The sequence below is a fragment of the Capra hircus genome, chromosome 5 (assembly GCF_001704415.2).
Source record: "Capra hircus breed San Clemente chromosome 5, ASM170441v1, whole genome shotgun sequence".
Classification (NCBI taxonomy): Eukaryota; Metazoa; Chordata; class Mammalia; order Artiodactyla; family Bovidae; genus Capra; species Capra hircus.
This window is the reverse complement of record NC_030812.1, coordinates 63273595-63294192: the sequence shown is the minus strand read 5'-3', so window position 1 is coordinate 63294192 and position 20598 is coordinate 63273595. Positions and strand designations below refer to the sequence as shown.

General features: G+C 43.1%; 1 protein-coding gene across 6 annotated transcripts in view; it reads right to left on the bottom strand.

Moving 5' to 3' along the window:
- Positions 1 to 20598, bottom strand: part of ANO4 (anoctamin 4) — a 433131-nt gene that overhangs the window by 389542 nt on the left and 22991 nt on the right. For 5 of the 6 annotated variants that reach the window (XM_018048154.1, XM_018048157.1, XM_018048156.1 and 2 more), the window contains exon 3: positions 14252 to 14503. In XM_018048154.1, coding sequence (XP_017903643.1) covers positions 14252 to 14503 — 252 coding nt within the window. Of the gene's footprint in view, positions 1 to 14251; positions 14504 to 20598 lie in introns of those variants that run through there. The other variant, XM_018048160.1, reaches the window with a different exon arrangement.

Here is a 20598-nt window from a genome sequence, read left to right as displayed (position 1 = left end):
GCTATCATTATTGAATCAAAATTGGGGAGAGTAAGACATCTCCTGTGGGAAACCAAGTTCCAGACCTGGCCCTAAGGACACATAGCCAGCAGCTCTTGCCAGAGAGGACAGAATGCTGTCGCCTGACTCCTTGCCTTGCCTGCTCCAGACTGCCTCACTCCACTTGTACTTTGTACCTTTGAGGAGGATTCGTGTGTCAGCTGGTGCAGAAAGAAGGCGTCCATCTGCTCCCCAACACCAGTCACGTGGCAAGCATCACACACTGAGGCCACCATCTGTGCTAACAACTCAGTTCCAAGTACAGTTCAATGTCAGCCCTACTCTCTTCCTGAATGAGCCAGGACCAAGGGCAGGTGACTCTGGGGCCAGAGTCTCTCCATGAAGAGCATTCTGGGTCAGGCACTTCCAGGCAGATTAAGCCTAGGCTAAAGGAGGAAGAGCTCATTGCAAGGCCCTCCACAGCCAACCTCTGATCCAAAGGGTCTCACTCAGGACATTTTCAGGCATGATGTAATGTTCCCAATACTTTCTGGCCTTTCCTTTTTAAGGGGAGCTTTGATCGTTGATATGATTTTCCTTTATATTAAAGGTTGCGCTAGTGGTAAAGAATGCACCTGCTAAGGCAGGAGACACAAGAGGCACAGATTCGGTTCCTGGGTTGGGAAGATCCCCTGCAGTAGGAAATGGCAACCCACTCCTGTATTCTTGCCTAGATAATCCCATGGACATACATAGGAGACTTGAGGGTTATGTTCCACAGGGATCACAAAGAGTTGAACACCACTGAAGCAACTGAGCATGCACTTATATTCAAAGCTATAGTCCTTGAGAGAGAGGAGAATATAGATTGATCAAAGTAGTTGGGTAAGAAGTAGAATAGGGCAAAAAGAATATTATCATTGATAGTATCAAGAAAAGATTTTGGAGATGCTCGAGGGAAGTATCCAGACAAAAGTGACAAGGTTTGAATCAAGACAGGGAGCGTGAACAGGGATAGATTCAACATGGTTTACTGCAGGGACGTGAGGAACAGAAGAGAAAAGTCTAGGATTATTCTAGGGTTTTGGCTTGGACAACTGGGTACATTCACTAAAACAGAAAATACAGAAGGAAAAGGTGAATTTGGGATAAAAAGGGGGGGTTGCGGCTGAGTTGGGGTACCTGTGAGACATTTATATGAATATTTCTAAAAAAGTCAGAAAAGGTCAGGTGGGAGCTTTGAGCCTACAATACAGAATACAGATCAACAGACCAGGCTACAAACCAGGAAGGGCAGATGGAGCAAAAGGGCAGACTGTGTTATTTATTAAATAAATTTACTAAATGTATTAAATTTTCTAAATGTCAATTAAATATATTGATATTTAAGGGATAGAGAGAAGGTCTAGTGAAGGAGAAGAACAGACATGGAATAGAACCCAAGGCTTGAAGGGCTCCATGGCGATCTCCCAAGAGCTGAACAATCCCCACTGAAAGGGAGAAGGATTAGGATGGGAAAATATTTACTAGGTTTGGCCATTAGGAGGTCATTGATGATTGATATATCCCATGCAAGGGTGGGTAGAGATGCCAGATGAGGAGTAAAGGGAAGAAAGGGGTGGAAAGAGAAGAGAATGAATGCAGGCTTGTCTTTGGAGTTTGGAGGAGAAGGGGTAGGAGCCAGAGGGCACTCCAGAGTTAGGAGTTGGGTTTTGCTTGATTTGTTGGTATTTTTGGTTTGTTCACTTCTGTTATAGAGAATTGGGGTTTGTCTTAGTTTATAGGATTTAGGACTTGAGTGAATGTAGACACTAGTTGGAGAGAAGCTGATAAAGTCCCTGAAGAGGCCAATGGGACAGGATCCACTATTATTAAGAGCAGTCAGAGACCCAGTGAGGGGTGTGAAGAAGAAAGTGATGAGATGAGTGTATTCTAGTGAATTATAACCACATGTGAAATTATTTTCTCTGCTGGAAGCTCCAAAGAGGCAAGGACCCTACTTTTCATTTTTACATCCACACCATTTTCCACAATGGCAAGCATAGGCAGTGCTCAGTACATTTTGGATGAATTAAGGATGTGCATAACTGGATTTATGATCATGAAAATAGTAGTAATTATGTGCAGCCCTCTTCTAAGGACTTTAAGTTGATTCACTCTGAATTCTTACAAAACCATTTGATGTAGGCAATCTTATCCCTGCTCTATTTTAAAAGATGCATAGCAAATAAGTGATTAGAGCATATTGAAAACTTACAATTTTTCTGGCTATTCTTGTGTTTCAGCCAAACAATAAAAGTACTCCTTAGTACAACTGAATCTATATAGCAATTTTTTCCTCAAGATATGAGGCAGATTTTTTTTAAAGCTCAACTATTGAATGTGGGGGAAGGGAGAAGAGTCATCATCTAATTTCTTGTTCTCCTGTCTCTTATTAAGTCTTGGGCTTTCTGGTCAATGTTCATTCCATCATTAAATCACATTATAAAATAATAAGATGTATTCTATACCAATTAAAGTGACACCTCTAGTTTCACCCTGAATCTTCACTATACTTTTTATATAGGAAGGCTGAAAAATGTTAGTTTAGGACACAAAATACTGAAATCTTGGCCCTAAAAGTAAATGAGGAAAACAACACAAAAGCATTTTCTGTAGCAGCCTATACTATATTAAAATTCAAGGATAATAATACAAGCCATAAACTTCTTGAACAGAGAGGGGCTCCCTGACATTGGTCTTATGGATGACTTTTTTGGATCTGACATCAGAAGCAAAAAAAAAAAAAAAAGATTACAATGGGAAAAAAGAGAGATTACAATTATAAGATTAACTGCACAGCAAAAGAAACCATCAATTACATAAAAAGGAAAGCTCCTGAATGGGAGAAAATATTTGCAAATGATATATCCAGGAAGGGATTAATATTCAAAATGTTAAAAGAACTCATACAACTCAAAAGAAAAAAATATTATTAAAAAGGTAGGCAGAAGAACTGAATAGACATTTTCCCAAGGACAACATACAAATGGTCAACAGGTTCATGAGAAGGTGGTCAACATTACTACTCAGGAAAATGTAAATCAAAACCACAATGAGATAGCCATTCTAACACATATGCAGCATCACCAAAAAGATAAGCAGTAACAAGTACTGGTGAGAATGTGGAAAAAAAGATACACTGATCAGAATGTAAGTTGGTGTAGCCTCTACGGAGAACAGTATGGAGAGTCCTCAAAAGTTTAAAAATCAAATTACTGAACAATCCAGCTATTCTACTTCCAGGTATTTGCCCAAGGAAAATAGACTACTTCCAAAAGATATCTGTACTCCCATGTTCATTGCAGCATTATTCACAATAGCCAAGATATGGAAACAACGTAAGAGTCCATCAATAGATGAATGGATATAGATGTGGTATGCATGTAAAACAGAATATCATACAGTCGTTAGAAAGAAGGATCCTAGCATCTGCAATATGGATGGACCTTGACGGAATTATTAAGTGAGATAAAATATACTATATAAGCTCACTTACCTGCAGAATTTTTTAATGAATTAAAATGAATTTATAGAAACAGAACAGATTAGTGGTTGCCAGAGGCAGAGGGTGGGGGCAAATGGATAAAGATGGTCAAAAGATACCAACTTCCAGTTATAAAAAATAAAGCCTGGGGAGGTACAGTAAATGATTAGAGTTAACACTACAGCAGTCCCCCTTTCTCATGGTTTCAGTCACCAGTAGTCAACCTCGGTCCAAAAATCCTTGTACAACAGACCTCACACACACCAGCAAAAAAAAATTACCTCTGTCACCTTACTGTGGTTTCAGAGGATCTGAGGTACTACTATCTTATATAGATCAATGCCATTCAAATTCTACGTTGCAATCATTGGTAGACAATGGCAGCAATTTAATGGATCAATACCCACTTTGGGGGGGAAAAGAATGCATATCAGAGTACATAACACATGAGGATAAGTGTTACGTCTTGGAACATTTTTTTCAGATGTGAGAGAGAAGAAAAAGTGGTAGAGGTAGTGGATCACAATATGAAAATGTTTGTCACTCTAGGTAACGGCAAAACACACACACACTGCAAAAACAACCTGAAAGCCACAAGCTAAGACAAGGCAGTGGAACAGCATTTTACAACTCACGAAACACAGCATCCAGAGAAGGCAATGGCACCCCACTCCAGTACTCTTGCCTGGGAAATCTGATGGACCAGGGAGCCTGGTGGGCTACAGTCCATGGGGTCGCTAAGAGTCGGACACGACTGAGCGACTTCACTTTCATTTTTCACTTTCATGCATTGGAGAAGGAAATGGCAACCCACTCCAGTGTTCTTGCCTGGAGAATCCCAGGGACAGAGGAGCCTGGTGGGCTTCCGTCTATTGGGTCGCACAGAGTCGGACACGACTGACGCGACTTAACAGCAGCAGCAGCAGCAAACACAGCATCCAAGCCCAGACCAGGAAATCGGAGGAGCGAGGTAAGGAGCGAGAAGGAATCAGTGGGCCAGAGCAGTTAATAGAAATAGCCACTTTGCTAAAATCCTCACATTTTAGGATTAACAAACTTTTCGTCTATTTGATCTCATTTGAGTCTTATACCAGTATCATTTTACAGATGAAGCAATCAAAGCTCAAAGAAGGTAAGTCCTTGGGTGAGGGTACCATGCTACGTGACTGAGCTGGGAGGGGAAGCCAGGTCTTCAGTCTCCTGGCTGCCCACATTCTCACTGTAACTTCACCGGCTCCAATACATCCTTGAGATCTCTCAATCTACTGTCACTCTTGAGTGACCTGTTTTCAAAACTAAATAAACCCCACTTGAAATACCCTCTGATTTTGTTTTGGTTTTGTTTGTTTCGGCGAATTGGTGCTGAGCCCGCTGTTGGAGCCTGGATCCCACAGCGCTGCCCAGGCGAGCGCGCGGGCCGTGGGGCTCCAGCTCCGCCTCCGCGTTACCTGCGCGCGCCTGCGCCTTTCGGGCTCCCCGGGCTCCGGGCGCCTTGGCGCTAGCTCGTCCGGGCAGCCGCAGACACCGCCTCCGTGGAGCCCGCAGCTCGTCGCGCCCTGTCCGCCGCGGAGCCCAGCCCACGTGCCCCAGTCAGTGACTGCGCATCTCCCGCCAGCATCGCCCACGCGGAATCCCTAATTGTACTTTTTCCCGCCTTCACTGAGCTAATCAGATTTTCTTATTTGTGATTATTTAATATCTGTTTAATCCACTAGCTTGCTTCACCGTCATTCCAAAAAGAAAGGAGCCCTGTGTCCTAATGCAGTACTTGGCCCACTCAGTACTAGCCACTCAGGAAACAGCTGTTGAATAAATGGACACCACCTCGGATGAGAATAAGCGAAGGCAATTCGCCCATTCTCCAGTTACAGCCATAAACCAGCTAGCTGTATTATTTTGCTGAAAAGAAACCGCCGTAGAAAACTTCCCAACTCCTACCCTCTTAACCAGGCACACAGTCGTCAGAATGGTGCCCCTTTGTTGGAGGGAAATATTACTGGGTGAGCCTGAATCTGGGTGCTCAGAAAATCTGCCCCATGCATCACGACCTCCCCCACCACAGAATTCAAAGCATAGATGCTCTATGCGTTCCCGACTTTCAAAATAACTTACAAGTCAGTTGCTGTCCAAAAACCCACTGGATGAACTCTGATGAACCACATCTCAAAAACCCTAACCTACTTCAACTCCGGACTCAGTTAAACAAACAAGTGGCAGTCATCGCCTCCCACCCCAGCCGACTTACCATACCCGTGGCTTGAGAATTCCACTGTGCAGCCAACTTGCTTTCCCCCTTTATAACTTCTTAATCTCTTCATTTCAATCAGCTGATGGAGCAGAGGCTGTAGTGAGCCCTGACACTCCTCCAGCTGCTGTAAGTATTGGTGCTGATGGCGTTCAGCTGAGTTTCTCTGTCTTTGGGGCCTTACCCTCCAAGAGAATTTCTCAAGGTCACACCCCTTTCCTGTAGCAGGTTGCCTCCAGGCAGTGATGAAAGGTACAAAAGCCCCATTGTGGGACAATTCTGAAGGCCAGCCTGCTCCAGATTACCCTATATGATGCGTTGAAGCCTGTGTATATCATCACAGTCCAAATCCCCACTCTACCTAGCCCTGCTCCATTCCCCTTCCATCCTCACTGCGCACATCCACAAATACATTCATACACATTGATCTCAAGGGTTCTCCCCAATAAACTTCTTACATGTCCATCTCTAGCTCGGAATCTACTTCCCAGGAAACCCAAATCAAGCTAATTCCGCCCCCCCCGCAAGCAGTACTGTGGTTGTCGGGGGGGGGGGTTGTATCTAAACCATGTATACAAAAAAATTAGAACACATACCCCACTGGTCAAGGCTATGGTTTTTCCTGTGGTCATGTATGGATGTGAGAGTTGGACTGTGAAGAAGGCTGAGCACCGAAGAATTAATACTTTTGAACTGTGGTGTTGGAAAAGACTCTTGAGAGTCCCTTGGACTGCTAGGAGATCCAACCAGTCCATTCTGAAGGAGATCAGCCCTGGGATTTCTTTGGAAGGAATGATGCTTAAGCTGAAACTCCAGTACTTTGGCCACCTCATGCGAAGAGTTGACTCATTGGAAAAGACTCTGATGCTGGGAGGGATTAGGGGCAGGAGGAGAAGGGGACGACAGAGGATGAGATGGCTAGATGGCATCACGGACTCGATGGACGCGAGTCTGAGTGAACTCCAGGAGTTGGTGATGGACAGAGAGGCCTGGCGTGCTGCAATTCATGGGGTCACAAAGAGTTGGACACGACTGAGCGACTGAACTGTACTGAACTGAACCACACTGGTCAATCATTTTCCCAAAACATGGTATAAGCAGACCTCCCACTTATAACTGGTGGTAAAGCAAATGTCTTTATGGAGTGCTGTTCTGGGAACTCAGAGGCATGTTTTGATAAAAACCAAGATTTCCAAGGATCTTTAAAAAGATCCCTTTCCTTCACAGCACCTGCCTGCTCATCACTATACTATACTATACATTTTTGGGTGTGATTTTGTTATCTGCATCTCACACTAAATTACAAGCTCCACAGCAGTCATACAGGAGCTTGTCAGAAAAGCAGGATGTCACCCTCAACCCCCACCGACTGAATGAGAATCTTCAGTTTAACATCTCTAAGTGATCTGTATTCACATTAAAGTTTGAGAGAACTGGCCTAAACAATAAAGTTTCAGTAATATAGTTCAGCTTATCTGGAAGCACATACAATATCCACTCACTCACATACCACATCTATTAATCACCAAGATGTGCTGAAGCTACCTCCAAACTATCCCTTAGATGTGCCGCTTTTGGATTATATTGCTTAATCCCAGTTCAAGCCTTCTTATCTCTAGAGGACCATATGTCAGGTAGCAAGAATCCAGATGACTGGATGAATGGATGAGTTTATTGGAGCATTTTAGTGCCTTTTGATTCTAAAATATATCATCCTTTGCAAACCAGATTTAATACAGTTTTAAATCAGGTTTTTCAGTTTCATGTATCAGAAATCCTCCAGAAACTTCATAGCTGCATCATTTAATTGACTTTGTTCTCATGTGCCATTAATCATTCCCTGATTCACCGATGCTTTCAATCTTCTAAAACTAAATAACCACTACACCTGGAGAAGGGATTAACGGGATTGTGCTAGAATCAGAAGTTAAATGGCAGCACACGGTCTTGAATTCTGAAAAGAATGATACAGCAAATTTAAGAGAACAAGAGGAAATTAGGAAACTTGAAGAAAGCTCGGTGATTTATTTCTCTCAGCCAGTTCCCTTGTCAAATAAACATTCCCAACCATCCTCTTAGTTCTAAAATGCGGGCAGTCCCCAACTAACCTCAGTTTTTCTCAGAGAAGTGGCATACACATGGGTTAAGATTCTAGGTCCGTTCACAAATGTCAATTAACTCATGGAATGCCAAAAAAAGCTGAACACCAAAGTAATAGCCCCAGAGAACCCAATGACCCCATACAACATCTGTATATATAATGCATTCAGTGCTCTAGTTTGACTATAAGGACACACAACCCCTAACTGCTCTGGGATCAGTCTCCATGCACTGGCCACTGTTTGGAATACCAGTTCCTCATGTGAACAACCTCTACTCAAATGCCTGCCCTTCTACTGTGACATCTTCTACCCAGCCAATATTCTAGAAAACCACAGATCACCTTCCAGAAAGCCAGGACAAGTGGTTTCACGTATTACAACTTCCCAACATTGGCAGGCTAACCATGATACCTACTACATTCCATATAAACTTTACTGGGAAACATTCCATCACAGACAATTAAAGTTGAATTACCCCTTCAGGGATGTTTTGACAAAAGGAAAATGTTTTAAAGACAGAGAAATAAGGGGGTAGGTACCCATTCCATTTTTGTTTTATTTTAATTTATTTATTTATTTTAACTAGAGGCTAATTACTTTACAATATTGTAGTGGTTTTTGCCATATATTGACATGAATCAGCCATGGGTGTACATGTGTTCCCCATCCCATCTCTCAGGGTCATCCCAGTGCACCAGCCCTGAGCACCCTGTCTCATGCATTGAACCTGGACTGGCGATCTATTTCATATATGGTAATATACATGTTTCAGTGCTAGTCTCTCAAATCATCCCACCCTGGCCTTCTCCCACAGAGTCTATAAGTCTGTTCTTTACATCTGTGTCTCTTTTGCTGTCTCGCATATATGGTCCATTCCTTTTTAAATATCATATAAAATGTCCAATTAAAATGAGAGGGGAAAGAAGAAACAGCAAACAAATGCAATGAATAGAAAGCAGTTACAAAGCAGTAGATATTTACCCAGCTCTATCAATAATCACTTTAAATGTGTATGGTTTAACTATATCAGTTATAAGACAGATCAAAAGAATGGATAAAAGCAGAAGTCCAGAGAACTGCACTGGACTTAATTAGTGTAAATCAGTGGCTCTAGACTAGGGGCTTCCCTCATAGCTCAGTTGGTAAAGAATCCACTTGCAATGCAGGAGACCTGGGTTCTACTCCCGGGTTGGGAAGATCCCCTGGAGAAGGGAAAGGCTACACACTCCAGTATTTTGGCCTGGAGAATTCCATGGACTGTACAGTCCATGAGATCCCAAAGAGCTGGACATGACCGAGTGACTTTCACTTTCACTTTCTCAACTAGAGGCAATTTTAGAATCAAGAAGACATTTGGCATTGTCTGGAGATATTTCTGGTTGTCACAATCGGCATCCATCAGGTAGAAACCAGAGATGCTGCTAAACATCTACAATGCACAAGACAGTCCCCATAACAAAGAATTACTCAACCCAAAATGTCAGTGATGCCAAGTCCTGGAAATGCCATAAAGGTGGGGGCCCACTGCCAGGTCAAGGTACAACATGTAAGATGAGAAATGCAAAGGAAGGAGGCATTGTTAAGAATTAATGATGAACATGGGACCATGTCACATACACTGCAGACGGTTAGCAGCATTCCTGGCCTCCACCCATTCAGTTCAGTACAGTAGCTCAGGCGTGTACGACTCTTTGCAACCCCATGGATGGCAGCATGCCAGGCTTCCCTGTCCATCACCAACTCCCAAAGCTTGCTCAAACTCATGTCCATTGAGTCAGTGATGCCACCCAACAGTCTCATCCTCTGTCTTCCCCTTCTCCTCCCACCTTCAATCTTTCCCAGCATCAGGGTCTTTTCAAAGGAGTCAGTTCTTCACATCAGGTGGCCAGAGCATTGGAGTTTCAGCTTCAGCATCAGTAGATGTTCATAATACCTTCTGCCCCATTGTGTCAACCAAAAATACCTCCAAACATTGCCAAATGTACCCATGAAATAAAATTATCCCTGGTTGAAAACCATTCTTCTAGAGAGACCTTTCTAAATTAAACATGTATTTCTTCCTCTCTTTATTTCTTTCATCTTAGTTTTTCTTCTAGGCTCAAATTCCTTCTTTTCTAAAATAGGCTCTTCAGGGGACTTCCCTGATGGTCCAAGGGCTAAGATTCTGCACTCCCAATGCAGGGGGCCCTGGTTCAATCCCTGTTAAGGGAACTAGATTCCACATGCTACAACTAAAAGTTAAAATCCCACAACTACAGACCTGCCACAGTCAAATAAATAAATATTTTTAAAAATAAAAATATTTTTTAAAAATTAAATAGGCTTTACAGCCAATCTTCCAGTAGCTGTGCACTGGGTACACTTTCCCAGTCTTTCTCCAAAAATGTTCTAATGCTGACCTCCCTCTTCAATGATCAGTTAGCTGGGTTCAGAATTCTGAACTGACCATTACCTCTTTCAGCACTTTGAAGATAGTGATTCACTGTCTTCTGGCCTCTATCATTATCATTGGAAAGGCTTCCTCCTTAATTGTTTCTCATTCTTGATAAATCTGCTTTTCCCTCAGATTGCTAAGATTTTTCTCTTTGTCTTTTGCTGACTCACCACAATATGTTTATATGTGGATTTATTTGTACTTATTCTGCTTGGCATTACTGTGTTTCTTGAATCAAAATATTTCTGTCTCTCAACAATTCTGGGAAAGTCTCAGTGATTCTCTTTTTAAAAATATTCTCTCTCTCCATTCTTTCTCTCAACAGAGATTTTCAAGTGGGAGAGGAATGGAGAGAGGGAGAAAGAGTGGGAAACAGAGGAAGAGATGAATTTGGAAAAGCTAACCCCAAGGACATGGAAGAATTAAGAAGTGGGGAGGCCTCTCTAGTAGAAATCATGAGAGCTGGGGTGAGATAATGCGATGGGGATGGAGAGGATGCTCTGCATCAGAGACACCTCTGGAGCAGACGATGAACATGTTAGTCAGCTGGCTGTGGAGGCTGATGGCAGCAGAGGGTTAAAGCATGAGGACGCCCAGTGCTTGCCCTGGGGTCTGGATGGACGGTGGCACCTTTAAACAGAGTAGGAAATTCAGTCTGGAAACTGCAGACACTCTCTTAGAGTTAAAGTGACTTATCTTACCTCAGAGTTTTCTTCAAACTAGCCACAGAATCAAATATATATGTGTGTATGTGTGTGAATGTATATATGTATACATAAATTAACTTTATTATTAAAAACAGGAAGGAGAGACTTTCTTGGTGGTCCAGTGGTTAAGACTCTGTACTTCCAATGCAGAGGGTATGGATTCAATCCCTGGTCGGGGAACTAAGATTCCACATGCTGCAAGATGCAGCAAGAAAGAAAAATGAAACTGGAAGCTTTCACACCAAAATAATACAATTAAAATCAATAAACTGCTTGTAAGAAATCAACAAATGCAATAATTAACCTATCAGTTCAGTTCAGTTCAGTCGCTCAGTCATGTCTGACTCTGCGACTCCATGAATCACAGCACACCACGCCTCCCTGTCCATCACCATCTCCCGGAGTTCACTCAGATTCGCGTCCATTGAGTCAGTGATGCCATCCAGCCATCTCATCCTCTGTCGTCCCCTTCTCCTCCTGCCCCCAATCCCTCCCAGCATCAGAGTCTTTTCCAATGAGTCAACTCTTCGCATGAGGTGGCCAAAGTACCGGAGTTTCAGCTTTAGCATCATTCCTTCCAAAGAACACCCAGGACTGATCTCCTTCAGAATGGACTGGTTGGATCTCCTTGCAGTCCAAGGGACTCTCAAGAGTCTTCTCCAACACCACAGTTCAAAAGCATAGCTAATCATAATTGAGACTCACAGAAGTTACACCAGAATCTATAATATTCTATTATAAAATACTACTTGCTTGTTTAATGTATCACTGTCAGCCTTACTTTGTAAATACACAAATTATTATTACTAAAAACCAGTTGCTTGTAAAAATTCAACATTTTATTGCTAACAGAAAGCTCCTAGGATTGAAGAGAAATATGGGCTTTTCATTTGTTTCTGAAAACCTACAAGTTAAAAATAGAAATCTCCTCCAAAAATCAGACTGTGAGACTCTATGGAAAAAGAAAATGAAAAGTCAACTCAAAGAGAAACGTGATAAAATGTTAATCTGGCAGCTGCCATTTCACATTCCTCTTTGCCACAAAATGCCAAAACCTCACAGCTGCCCGGGCCAAAGGCAGCACTTTTCTTAACTGCGGACTTCACTCAACTTTTTAAAGCAGGCAGAGTCAGTTTTCAACCATGATAAATCAAAGCACAGGAGATTTCAAACATAAATATGGAAAATGTTCATACTTCAGATCATGATTTCTCTACTCTCCAATTGACCTTCAATCAGGACCACCAGAAAGATGCTCAGTTTTCCAGAGCTAATGGTATGCAAATATCCCCCAGCATCCTGCAATATCATCCAGCCACTTAACCAAAGACACTTGTGTGTCATATTCGTGACACCCCAAGGTGTGTGTGGGAAACTCAGGAATAAAAATCCCAGGAGGGAGCAGTCTGCAGAAAGCAGACACTGAAGCTTGCTTGGCTATGCCCACAGCATCCCCTGGATAGAGCCCAGGCATCTTCATTTCTAAGCAGCTGGGGACTCTGACCATGTAGTGAAGTCTGCAATCCAGGCTGCTCTTGAGCGTCTGGAAAGTCTGCGACATCAGTGTCTCATCTCTAGGTGGCAGCATCTGTGAATTTGTTGAGTGTCATTGTGAAATGTTGAGTGTCAACCTTTAAAAATTTATCGCCAGAACAGAAATTACGCGTTGAATTTCTCCGCCTAAACCATTATCTCTAAGTGTTGTATCTGTAGGGGGAAAAAAATAGTGGCAGGATAGATTTTGCATATTTTACACCTCCAACTCAAGACTCTGCTGCTGCTTCAGTCATGTCTGACTCTGTGCGACCCCATAGATGGCAGCCCGCCAGGCTCCCCCATCCCTAGGATTCTCCAGGCAGGAACACTGGAGTGGGTTGCCATTTCCTTCTCCAATACAGGAAAGTGAAAAGGGAAAGTGAAGTCGCTCAGTCGTGTCCAACTCTTAGCGACCCCATGGACTGCAGCCCACCAGGCTCCTCCATCCATGGGATTTTCCAGGCAAGAGTACTGGAGTGGGGTGCCATTGCCTTCTCCGACTCAAGACTCTAGAAATGTTTAATTAACTGGCCATTCTTGCCTAAGTAAAGCTTTCCACAACTCAAAGTTATAATGGAAGCAATAAATTTCAAAGCAAGATGCTGTGAATATTCTTCTTGCCCTGACTGTATAAGTCATGAGCCCCAAAGATCACATAGATCAGTGGTCAACATTTTTTGCAAAGAGCCACAGAGCAAATATTTTAGGCTTTGCAGGCCATACCATTTTCTGTCACAATTACTCAACTCTGCCATTGTCACCTGAAAGCAACCAGAGACAAAAACGCAAGTGGTTGTGTCCCAACAAAGCTTTATATATGAACCCTGAAATGTGAATTTCACATGTCTCAAAGATTATCATCCTTTTAATTTTTCCCAGCAGTATGGTCTGAACGTTTGTGTCCCTCCAAAATGTATACATTTGAAGTCCTAATGCCTAATATGATGGTATTAGGAGGTGGGGCCCTTGGGAGGTGCTTAGGTCATGAAGGTAAAGCCATCGTGACTGGGATTAGCATTCTTACAAAAAAGACCCCACAGAGATCCCTCACCCTTTCTGTCATGTAAGGACACTACGAGAGGTCTGTGACCCAAAAAAGGGTCCTCACCCAACTATGCTGGCATCCTGATCTCAAACCTCCAGCCCCTAGACTGTTTTGCTTTTTTATGAACTACCTGATCTGTGGTCTTGTCATAGCAGCATGAACAGACTAAGATACTGACCATTTAAAACAAACTATTTTTAGTTCTTAGTTCTTGGGCTGAAAAAGAACAAGCGGCAGCCAAGATTTGGCCCATTGGCAGTGATGGGCAGACCCCTGACATAGATCAAACTGGTGGAGCATCAAGTGTTGATAGCAACTGACTACCAACTTGACTGTATTCAAAACTTTCTTGAATACAAAAGTGTAATTCAAGATAGATGCCTTGTCGCTATCTAGAGAATAGAAATTAAACAAAGAAAAAAGTCCTGGAATTCTAGTTCAGAGTTGATTTCCAGATGACATCATACCAAAGAGAACTAATGCTTAGGTCAAATATTTCTGAACACATCTAACCTTACTTCTGATACACCCAAGGTATTTAAAGGCCAGCAAATATGGGAGAATTGTTGGAGTCCACAAGCAGAAATACAGATGCAATCCATTCAGTAGGCAAATGCATGAAGGACTCTTTAAACACACTGTGTCCTGAATCTCCAACAGGAAGCCAGCTCTGTTACCTGTTGTGTCCTGGCTCAGGGTTTCCTGGCTGCTGCTGCTGTAAGAAGGCACTGGAGTGATGGACAGTGAGGCTGGGCAAGACAGAGGCGTGGCCAACTCAGTCTTACGAGTGAGGGATTGGTGATACACTGGGACGCCTGCATCTTTGGAGATGAAGAGAGGCAGATCTGATGGTAGGGTGGGTCTGCCTTGTGCGTAGGGATTTTTCCAGTGGGTGAGCCCAATTGCAACAGGTCCTGCAGCATCGTAACCTGGCGAGACAGACACATAAGGTCAGGATCAGCAATTAAAACATCACATCATCTTGCCTTTTGTATTTCCCAAAAGTCTTAGCTGTGAGTCAATAAAACACCACTTGAGATAAGGCTTCATGTTAATAATAAGCAGGCAGGAACTGTCACACTTGATGAATCCTGTTAACCAACCAATGTATGTTTATCAAGCACATACTGTGTGCTGGGTGCCCAGTCTTTGTCCTTCAGGAGCTCAGAGTCTAATAAAGGAGATAAGACTTGTGATTATAATGAAAAAATAAATGAAGGTCTATTACATTCTGGTTTCCCTAGTAGCTCAGATGGTAAAGAATCTACCTGCAATGCAACAGATCTGGGTTCGATTTCTGGGTTGGAAAGATCCCTTGGAGAAGAGAATGACAACCCACTCCAGTATTCCTGCCTGGAAAATCCCATGGACAGAGGAGCCTGGAGGGCTACTGTCCATGAGGAGGCAAAAAGTTGGACACAACTGAGCAACTAACACTTTCACTGTTATTACATTCTAGGTACTTTACAAAAAGTGACTGTAATCTTCACAGCAATTATACAAGGATGTGTTGTTCAGTCACTAAGTCATATATGAGTCTTTGAGAGTCCATGGACTGCAGCATGCCAGGCTTCCCTGTCCTTCACTGTCTCCTAGAGTTTGCTCAAACTCCTGTTCTTTGAGTCGATGATGCCATCCAACTATCTCATCCTCTGTTGCTCCCTTCTCCACTATTTCAGTTTTATAGATGAGGAAACTGAATCTTCCCTAGGCCAAGCAGCCAGTAAGTGCCAGGTCTGTCCGGCTCCAAAACCTATGTTCTTTCTCCTAAATTACAACTAACAAGAATACAAAGTGAGATGAAAGAACTAAAGTAGGACAGGAACACACCTTAGGATTTTGGGAGACAAAGCCCTTCTCAGTAGAGGAACTAGGTCATGGAAAAGATGGCATGAACTTGGCCTTCTAGGTAAGGGTTATAGTCTAGAACAACCAGAAGAACAGATTTATTCTGTAGCTATGTTTTGTTAGCCTACATTTTTCTTAATTTGAAGCAAAATGAAAATTGACAACAATAAAAATCTAGAGCAGTCTCAACAAAAATCCAGCTTTCTGTTATCTCTTTTAAAATCTCTTGATTTTCAGGGCTTCCCTGGTGGTCCAGTGGTAAAGAATTTGCCTGCCAATGCAGAAGACACAGGTTCAATTCCTGGTCCAAGAAGGAACCACATGCTACGGAGCAACTAAGCCCGTGCATCACAACTACTGAGCCTGTTCTCTAGAGCGCATGCTCTGCAACAAGAAAGGCTATTAATGAGAAGCCCACACACCGTAAGGAACAGTAGCCTCTGCTAACCACCGCTAGAGAAAGCCCGCATGCAGCAACGAAGACCCAGCAGAGATAAAAATAAATAAATAAATTTTTTTTTTAAAAAAACCTCTTGATCTTCCCCTAAAGATCTAGCAATATTGGACCACATTCCCATGTGGCAACTGTCAGCTGAAGCAACCACACAGCCACTCTATTGAAGTGGAATAAAGGAATTCCTGTCTGCCACAGTCCCCACCACTCCCTAATGCCTTATTCTCAGCCTGCTTCACTTAATTTATCTTACTTGCCTGACCTCTGCAGGCCTTTGCATCTGCAGCCAAGATAGAGAATTTAGAAATACAATGTAAGTACAGTCAGGAAAAAAATAAAAATGCAAAGGTAGGTTGATGCAAGATAGCTGACGGTCTTAAATGCCAAGGTAAGAAAATCGGATTTTACTTATTAGGCAAAACAATAGCTCTAAATATGTTTTTGAAGTGGGGACTGGCAAAATCAAACAGACAGCAGCAAAAGCCAGAATCTGTCCGTGTTTGCTCTGGTGCTGATTCCCTCTGGGAAGCTTCCTCTGACTTCCCAAAGCTGACTTAACCAAGTAAAGAGAGGCCCTGGAAAAGGTGCTGGGTGTAGGGACTGGAGGTGTGAGGGTAGACAGTCCAAATGGGGGAGAGGGTATTGAGGGACCAAGAAAGCCCTAAAGGGGCAACAAGGGGGGAGGCCTGCCTGGATCCTGAAGACTTGGCAGTGGTGTCTGGGCAGCCCTCCCACACTATGCGTGAAATCACGTGAGCACAGATATGTGTCAGACTGGGCTTCCCTGGTGGCTCAGCTGGTACAGAGCCTGCCTACAATGCAGGAGATCTGGGTTTGATCCCTGGGTTGGGAAGAGCCCCTGGAGAAGAGAATGGCTACCCACTCTAGTATTCTTACCTAGAGACCCCATGGACAGAGGAGCCTGGTGGGCTACAGTTCATGGGGTCACAAAGAGTCAGACAGGAGTGGGCAACTAACCCTTTCACTTTCATGTGTCGGACAGTCTCTGCCCATACTTCACAGCCAAGTGTTCCTTTTTTCTATGTGTCTCCCTCATGAGCTGAGCATACCTCAAGGTCAGAGGGTATCTTAGTCATCTCTGAAACTCCCTCCCAGTGTTTCTCTATTTGGCTCTTTATCCTGGCATTCAATAGACACCCACTGTTCACAGAATTCTTCCTAGACCAGTGGCAAGGAAGTGACATAGAGGCTATGATGTAGAAGCTAAGAAAGCATTACTAAGGGATCAAACCTAAGTGTTGGCAGCAAGAAAGGAAAAGAAGTCCAGGGAGATATACAGCAATAAGATGGAAAGAAAGGAGTCTGGGCCACTGGGTGGTTTTGTCTGGCAAGATGTCAGAGACTTATGGCAAACAGAAAGGAGAATTTCCTCATCCTCACAGTGGCCATCAGAAGGACTGGCCTGGCAAGGGCTGAGGAAGGTTGAGTGTGTTTTTAGACAGGAGAAGATCAAGTTTTACTGGAAATATCTATCTGGAAATGTTTGGCACTAGGCTGAAAAACAAAGGCAATGAGGATCAGGAGACATGGGACCAGAGCTGTAAATTTGGAAATCAACCACATTGAAGTCAAGGCAGATGCCAAGAAATGAACACTCTATTTCACTGTCATAAAATGATAAATCCAAAAACAAAATGATAAACCTACTAGAAGTTATGATCCTGTCTAACGCTTACTGGCAATGCACTAGGGACCTATCAGCACCGCCTCACTTAAACCTCACAATAACCCTGTCAGGAACGTACTAATATTCCCATTTGACAGATTAGGAAACCAAGGCTAAGGGACATTATTACTTTCCCAAGGTCAATAACAACACAGAAATAACAAGATTCAAGCCCAGGCTCATCAAAGACAAGTGCTCTGGTCCTCAAAGCTACCCTGTCTCGCTAAGAGTGCAGACAACAAGAAGGATTCTAGAAAAAGGAACCAGGATCTGCTTCCCCCACAAACTGCTCTGAGGTCACTTATTCATTTCCAAATGATTTTTCATAGAGGGATCTCAATGGACCAGAATTCACAAGGAAAGGGAAACGCTGACACCCTTGAGAACAGGCTAACTGGACTGTTTGAACTCTTCTTGGTTGGTCATCTTCCTAGAAGGTGAGTAAATGGAATGTAGTGAGATGAGGACTCCTCTGGTGAGGGCTATGGAGCCCCTGAAGATAATCATAGAGAATGCTAATTCCCAATGTTCAGAACCTCAGTGGAGCCAGAGCTGCAGTGGAGGCTGAAGCAAATGCTACTGAGCCCAGGGCTGCCCCCGATACTGTTTGCTGGACTAAACCTCTGATGAAGTGTGTTTATCTTGTGATCAGTACTCTTGGATCTCCCATAGCTCCTACGAGTGGACTGGGCCACAGAAAGGAAATTCGAGGGGGCTCCATTTAAATTGATGTTCCACTATGTTTTTATTAAAATTGTGAAAAAGTATTACCTCCTACTTACATCAGAGAAGGCTTTTACAAGAAGAACAATTACAGGACCATGATTTCCCTTGCCTCATTGTTTCATTCGGAAACTCGATTAAGCACCTCTTCTTCTTTCCCTATTCCAAGCTCCTTGGAAGTCGTTATTAAGAACGGGGTGTACAACATTTATCACACGCTGTGAAAGCATTAGACTTAAAAGTCCGAAGGAACTCTGGACTATCCACAATTTCAGGCTTTACCATTGCTTTCATAAAATGATAGCTTATTTAAAACATGCTTAATTTTGACAAAATATTGTTCACAGTCCTTTTTTAAAGTTTAGGAAATTTCCACATCATTTAATGCAGAAAGGGAGTTCACTAGCAAATATATTAACTCATGTTATTGATAAAATGAGCTATAATAAGATCTGTATAATTATAATGGAATAGAACCAGACCAGCCAAAATTTAATAGCAGCACTGAGGTCAAAGTATATTGGGTGGTTGGTTGTCCAACAGCTGGTGGAGAGCTGGAGTCCAAGTGTCCAGGAGGACATTTAAGAATGTCACATTGGTAGCCTCACTGTGTCTTACCCATCACCTGTCTCCAGGTGAGAAGTGGGGTAGAAGCAGGGGTCCCAGCTCCCTTTGAGTTACATGTCAACATTCTCACTCAGTTCAGTTCAGTTCAGTCACTCAGTCATGTCTGACTCTTTGTGACCCCATGAATTACAGCACGCCAGGCCTCCCTGTCCATCACCAACTCCTGGAGTTCACCCAAACTCATGTCCATCGAGTCAGTGATACCACCCAGCCATCTCATCCTCTGTCGTCCCCTTCTCCTCCTGCCCCCAATCCCTCCCAGCATCAGAGTCTTTTCCAATTAGTCAACTCTTCGCATAGGGTGGCCAAAGTACTAGAGTTTCAGCTTTAGTATCAGTCCTTCCAATGAACACCCAGGACTGATCTCCTTTAGAATGGATTGGTTGGATCTCCTTGCAGTCCAAGGGACTCTCGAGTCTTCTCCAACACCACAGTTTAAAAGCATCAATTCTTCAGCGCTCAGCTTCTTCACAGACCAACTCTCACATCCATATATGACCACAGGGAAAACCATAGCCTTGACTAGATGGACCTGTGTTGGCAAAGTAATGTCTCTGCTTTTCAATATGCTATCTAGGTTGGTCATAACTTTTCTTCCAAGGAGTAAGCATCTTTTAATTTCATGGCTGCAGTCACCATCTGCAGTGATTTTGGAGCCCCCAAAAATAAAGTCTGACACTGTTTCCACTGTTTCCCCATCTATTTGCCATGAACTGATGGGACCAGATGCCATGATCTTCGTTTTCTGAATGTTGAGCTTTAAGCCAACTTTTTCACTCTCCTCTTTCACTTTCATCAAGAGGCTTTTTAGTTCCTCTTCACTTTCTGCCATAAGGGTGGTGTCATCTGCATATCTGAGGTGATTGATATTTCTCCCGGCAATCTTGATTCCAGCTTGTGCTTCTTCCAGCCCAGCGTTTCTCATGATGCACCCTGCATAGAAGTTAAATAAACAGGGTGACAATATACAGCCTTGACGTACTCCTTTTCCTACTTGGAACGAGGCTGTTGTTCCATGTCCAGTTCTAACTGCTGCTTCCTGACCTGCATACAGATTTCTCAAGAGGCGGGTCAGGTGGTCTGGTCTTCCCATCTCTTTCAGAATTTTCCACAGTTTATTGTGATCCCACAGTCAAAGGCTTTGGCATAGTCAATAAAGCAGAAATAGATGTTTTTTTGGAACTCTCTTGCTTTTTCCATGATCCAGCGGATGTTGGCAATTTGATCTCTGGTTCCTCTGCCTTTTCTAAAACCAGCTTGAACATCACGAAGTTCATGGTTCACGTATTGCTGAAGCCTGGCTTGGAGAATTTTGAGCATTACTTTACTAGCGTGTGAGATGAGTGCAATTGTGCGGTAATTTGAGCATTCCTTGGCATTGCCTTTCTTTGGCATTGGAGTAAATGACCTTTTCCAGTGCTGTGGCCACTGCTGAGTTTTCCAAATTTGCTGGCATATTGAGTGCAGCACTTTCACACCATCATCTTTCACGATTTGAAAGAGCTCAACTGGAATTCCATCACCTCCACTAGCTTTGTTCGTAGTGATGCTTTCCCAGGCCCACTTGACTTCACATTCCAGGATGTCTGGCTCTAGGTGAGTGATCACACCATCATGATTATCTGGGTCATGAAGATCTTTTTTTGTACAGTGCTTCTGTGTATTCTTGCCACCTCTTCCTAATA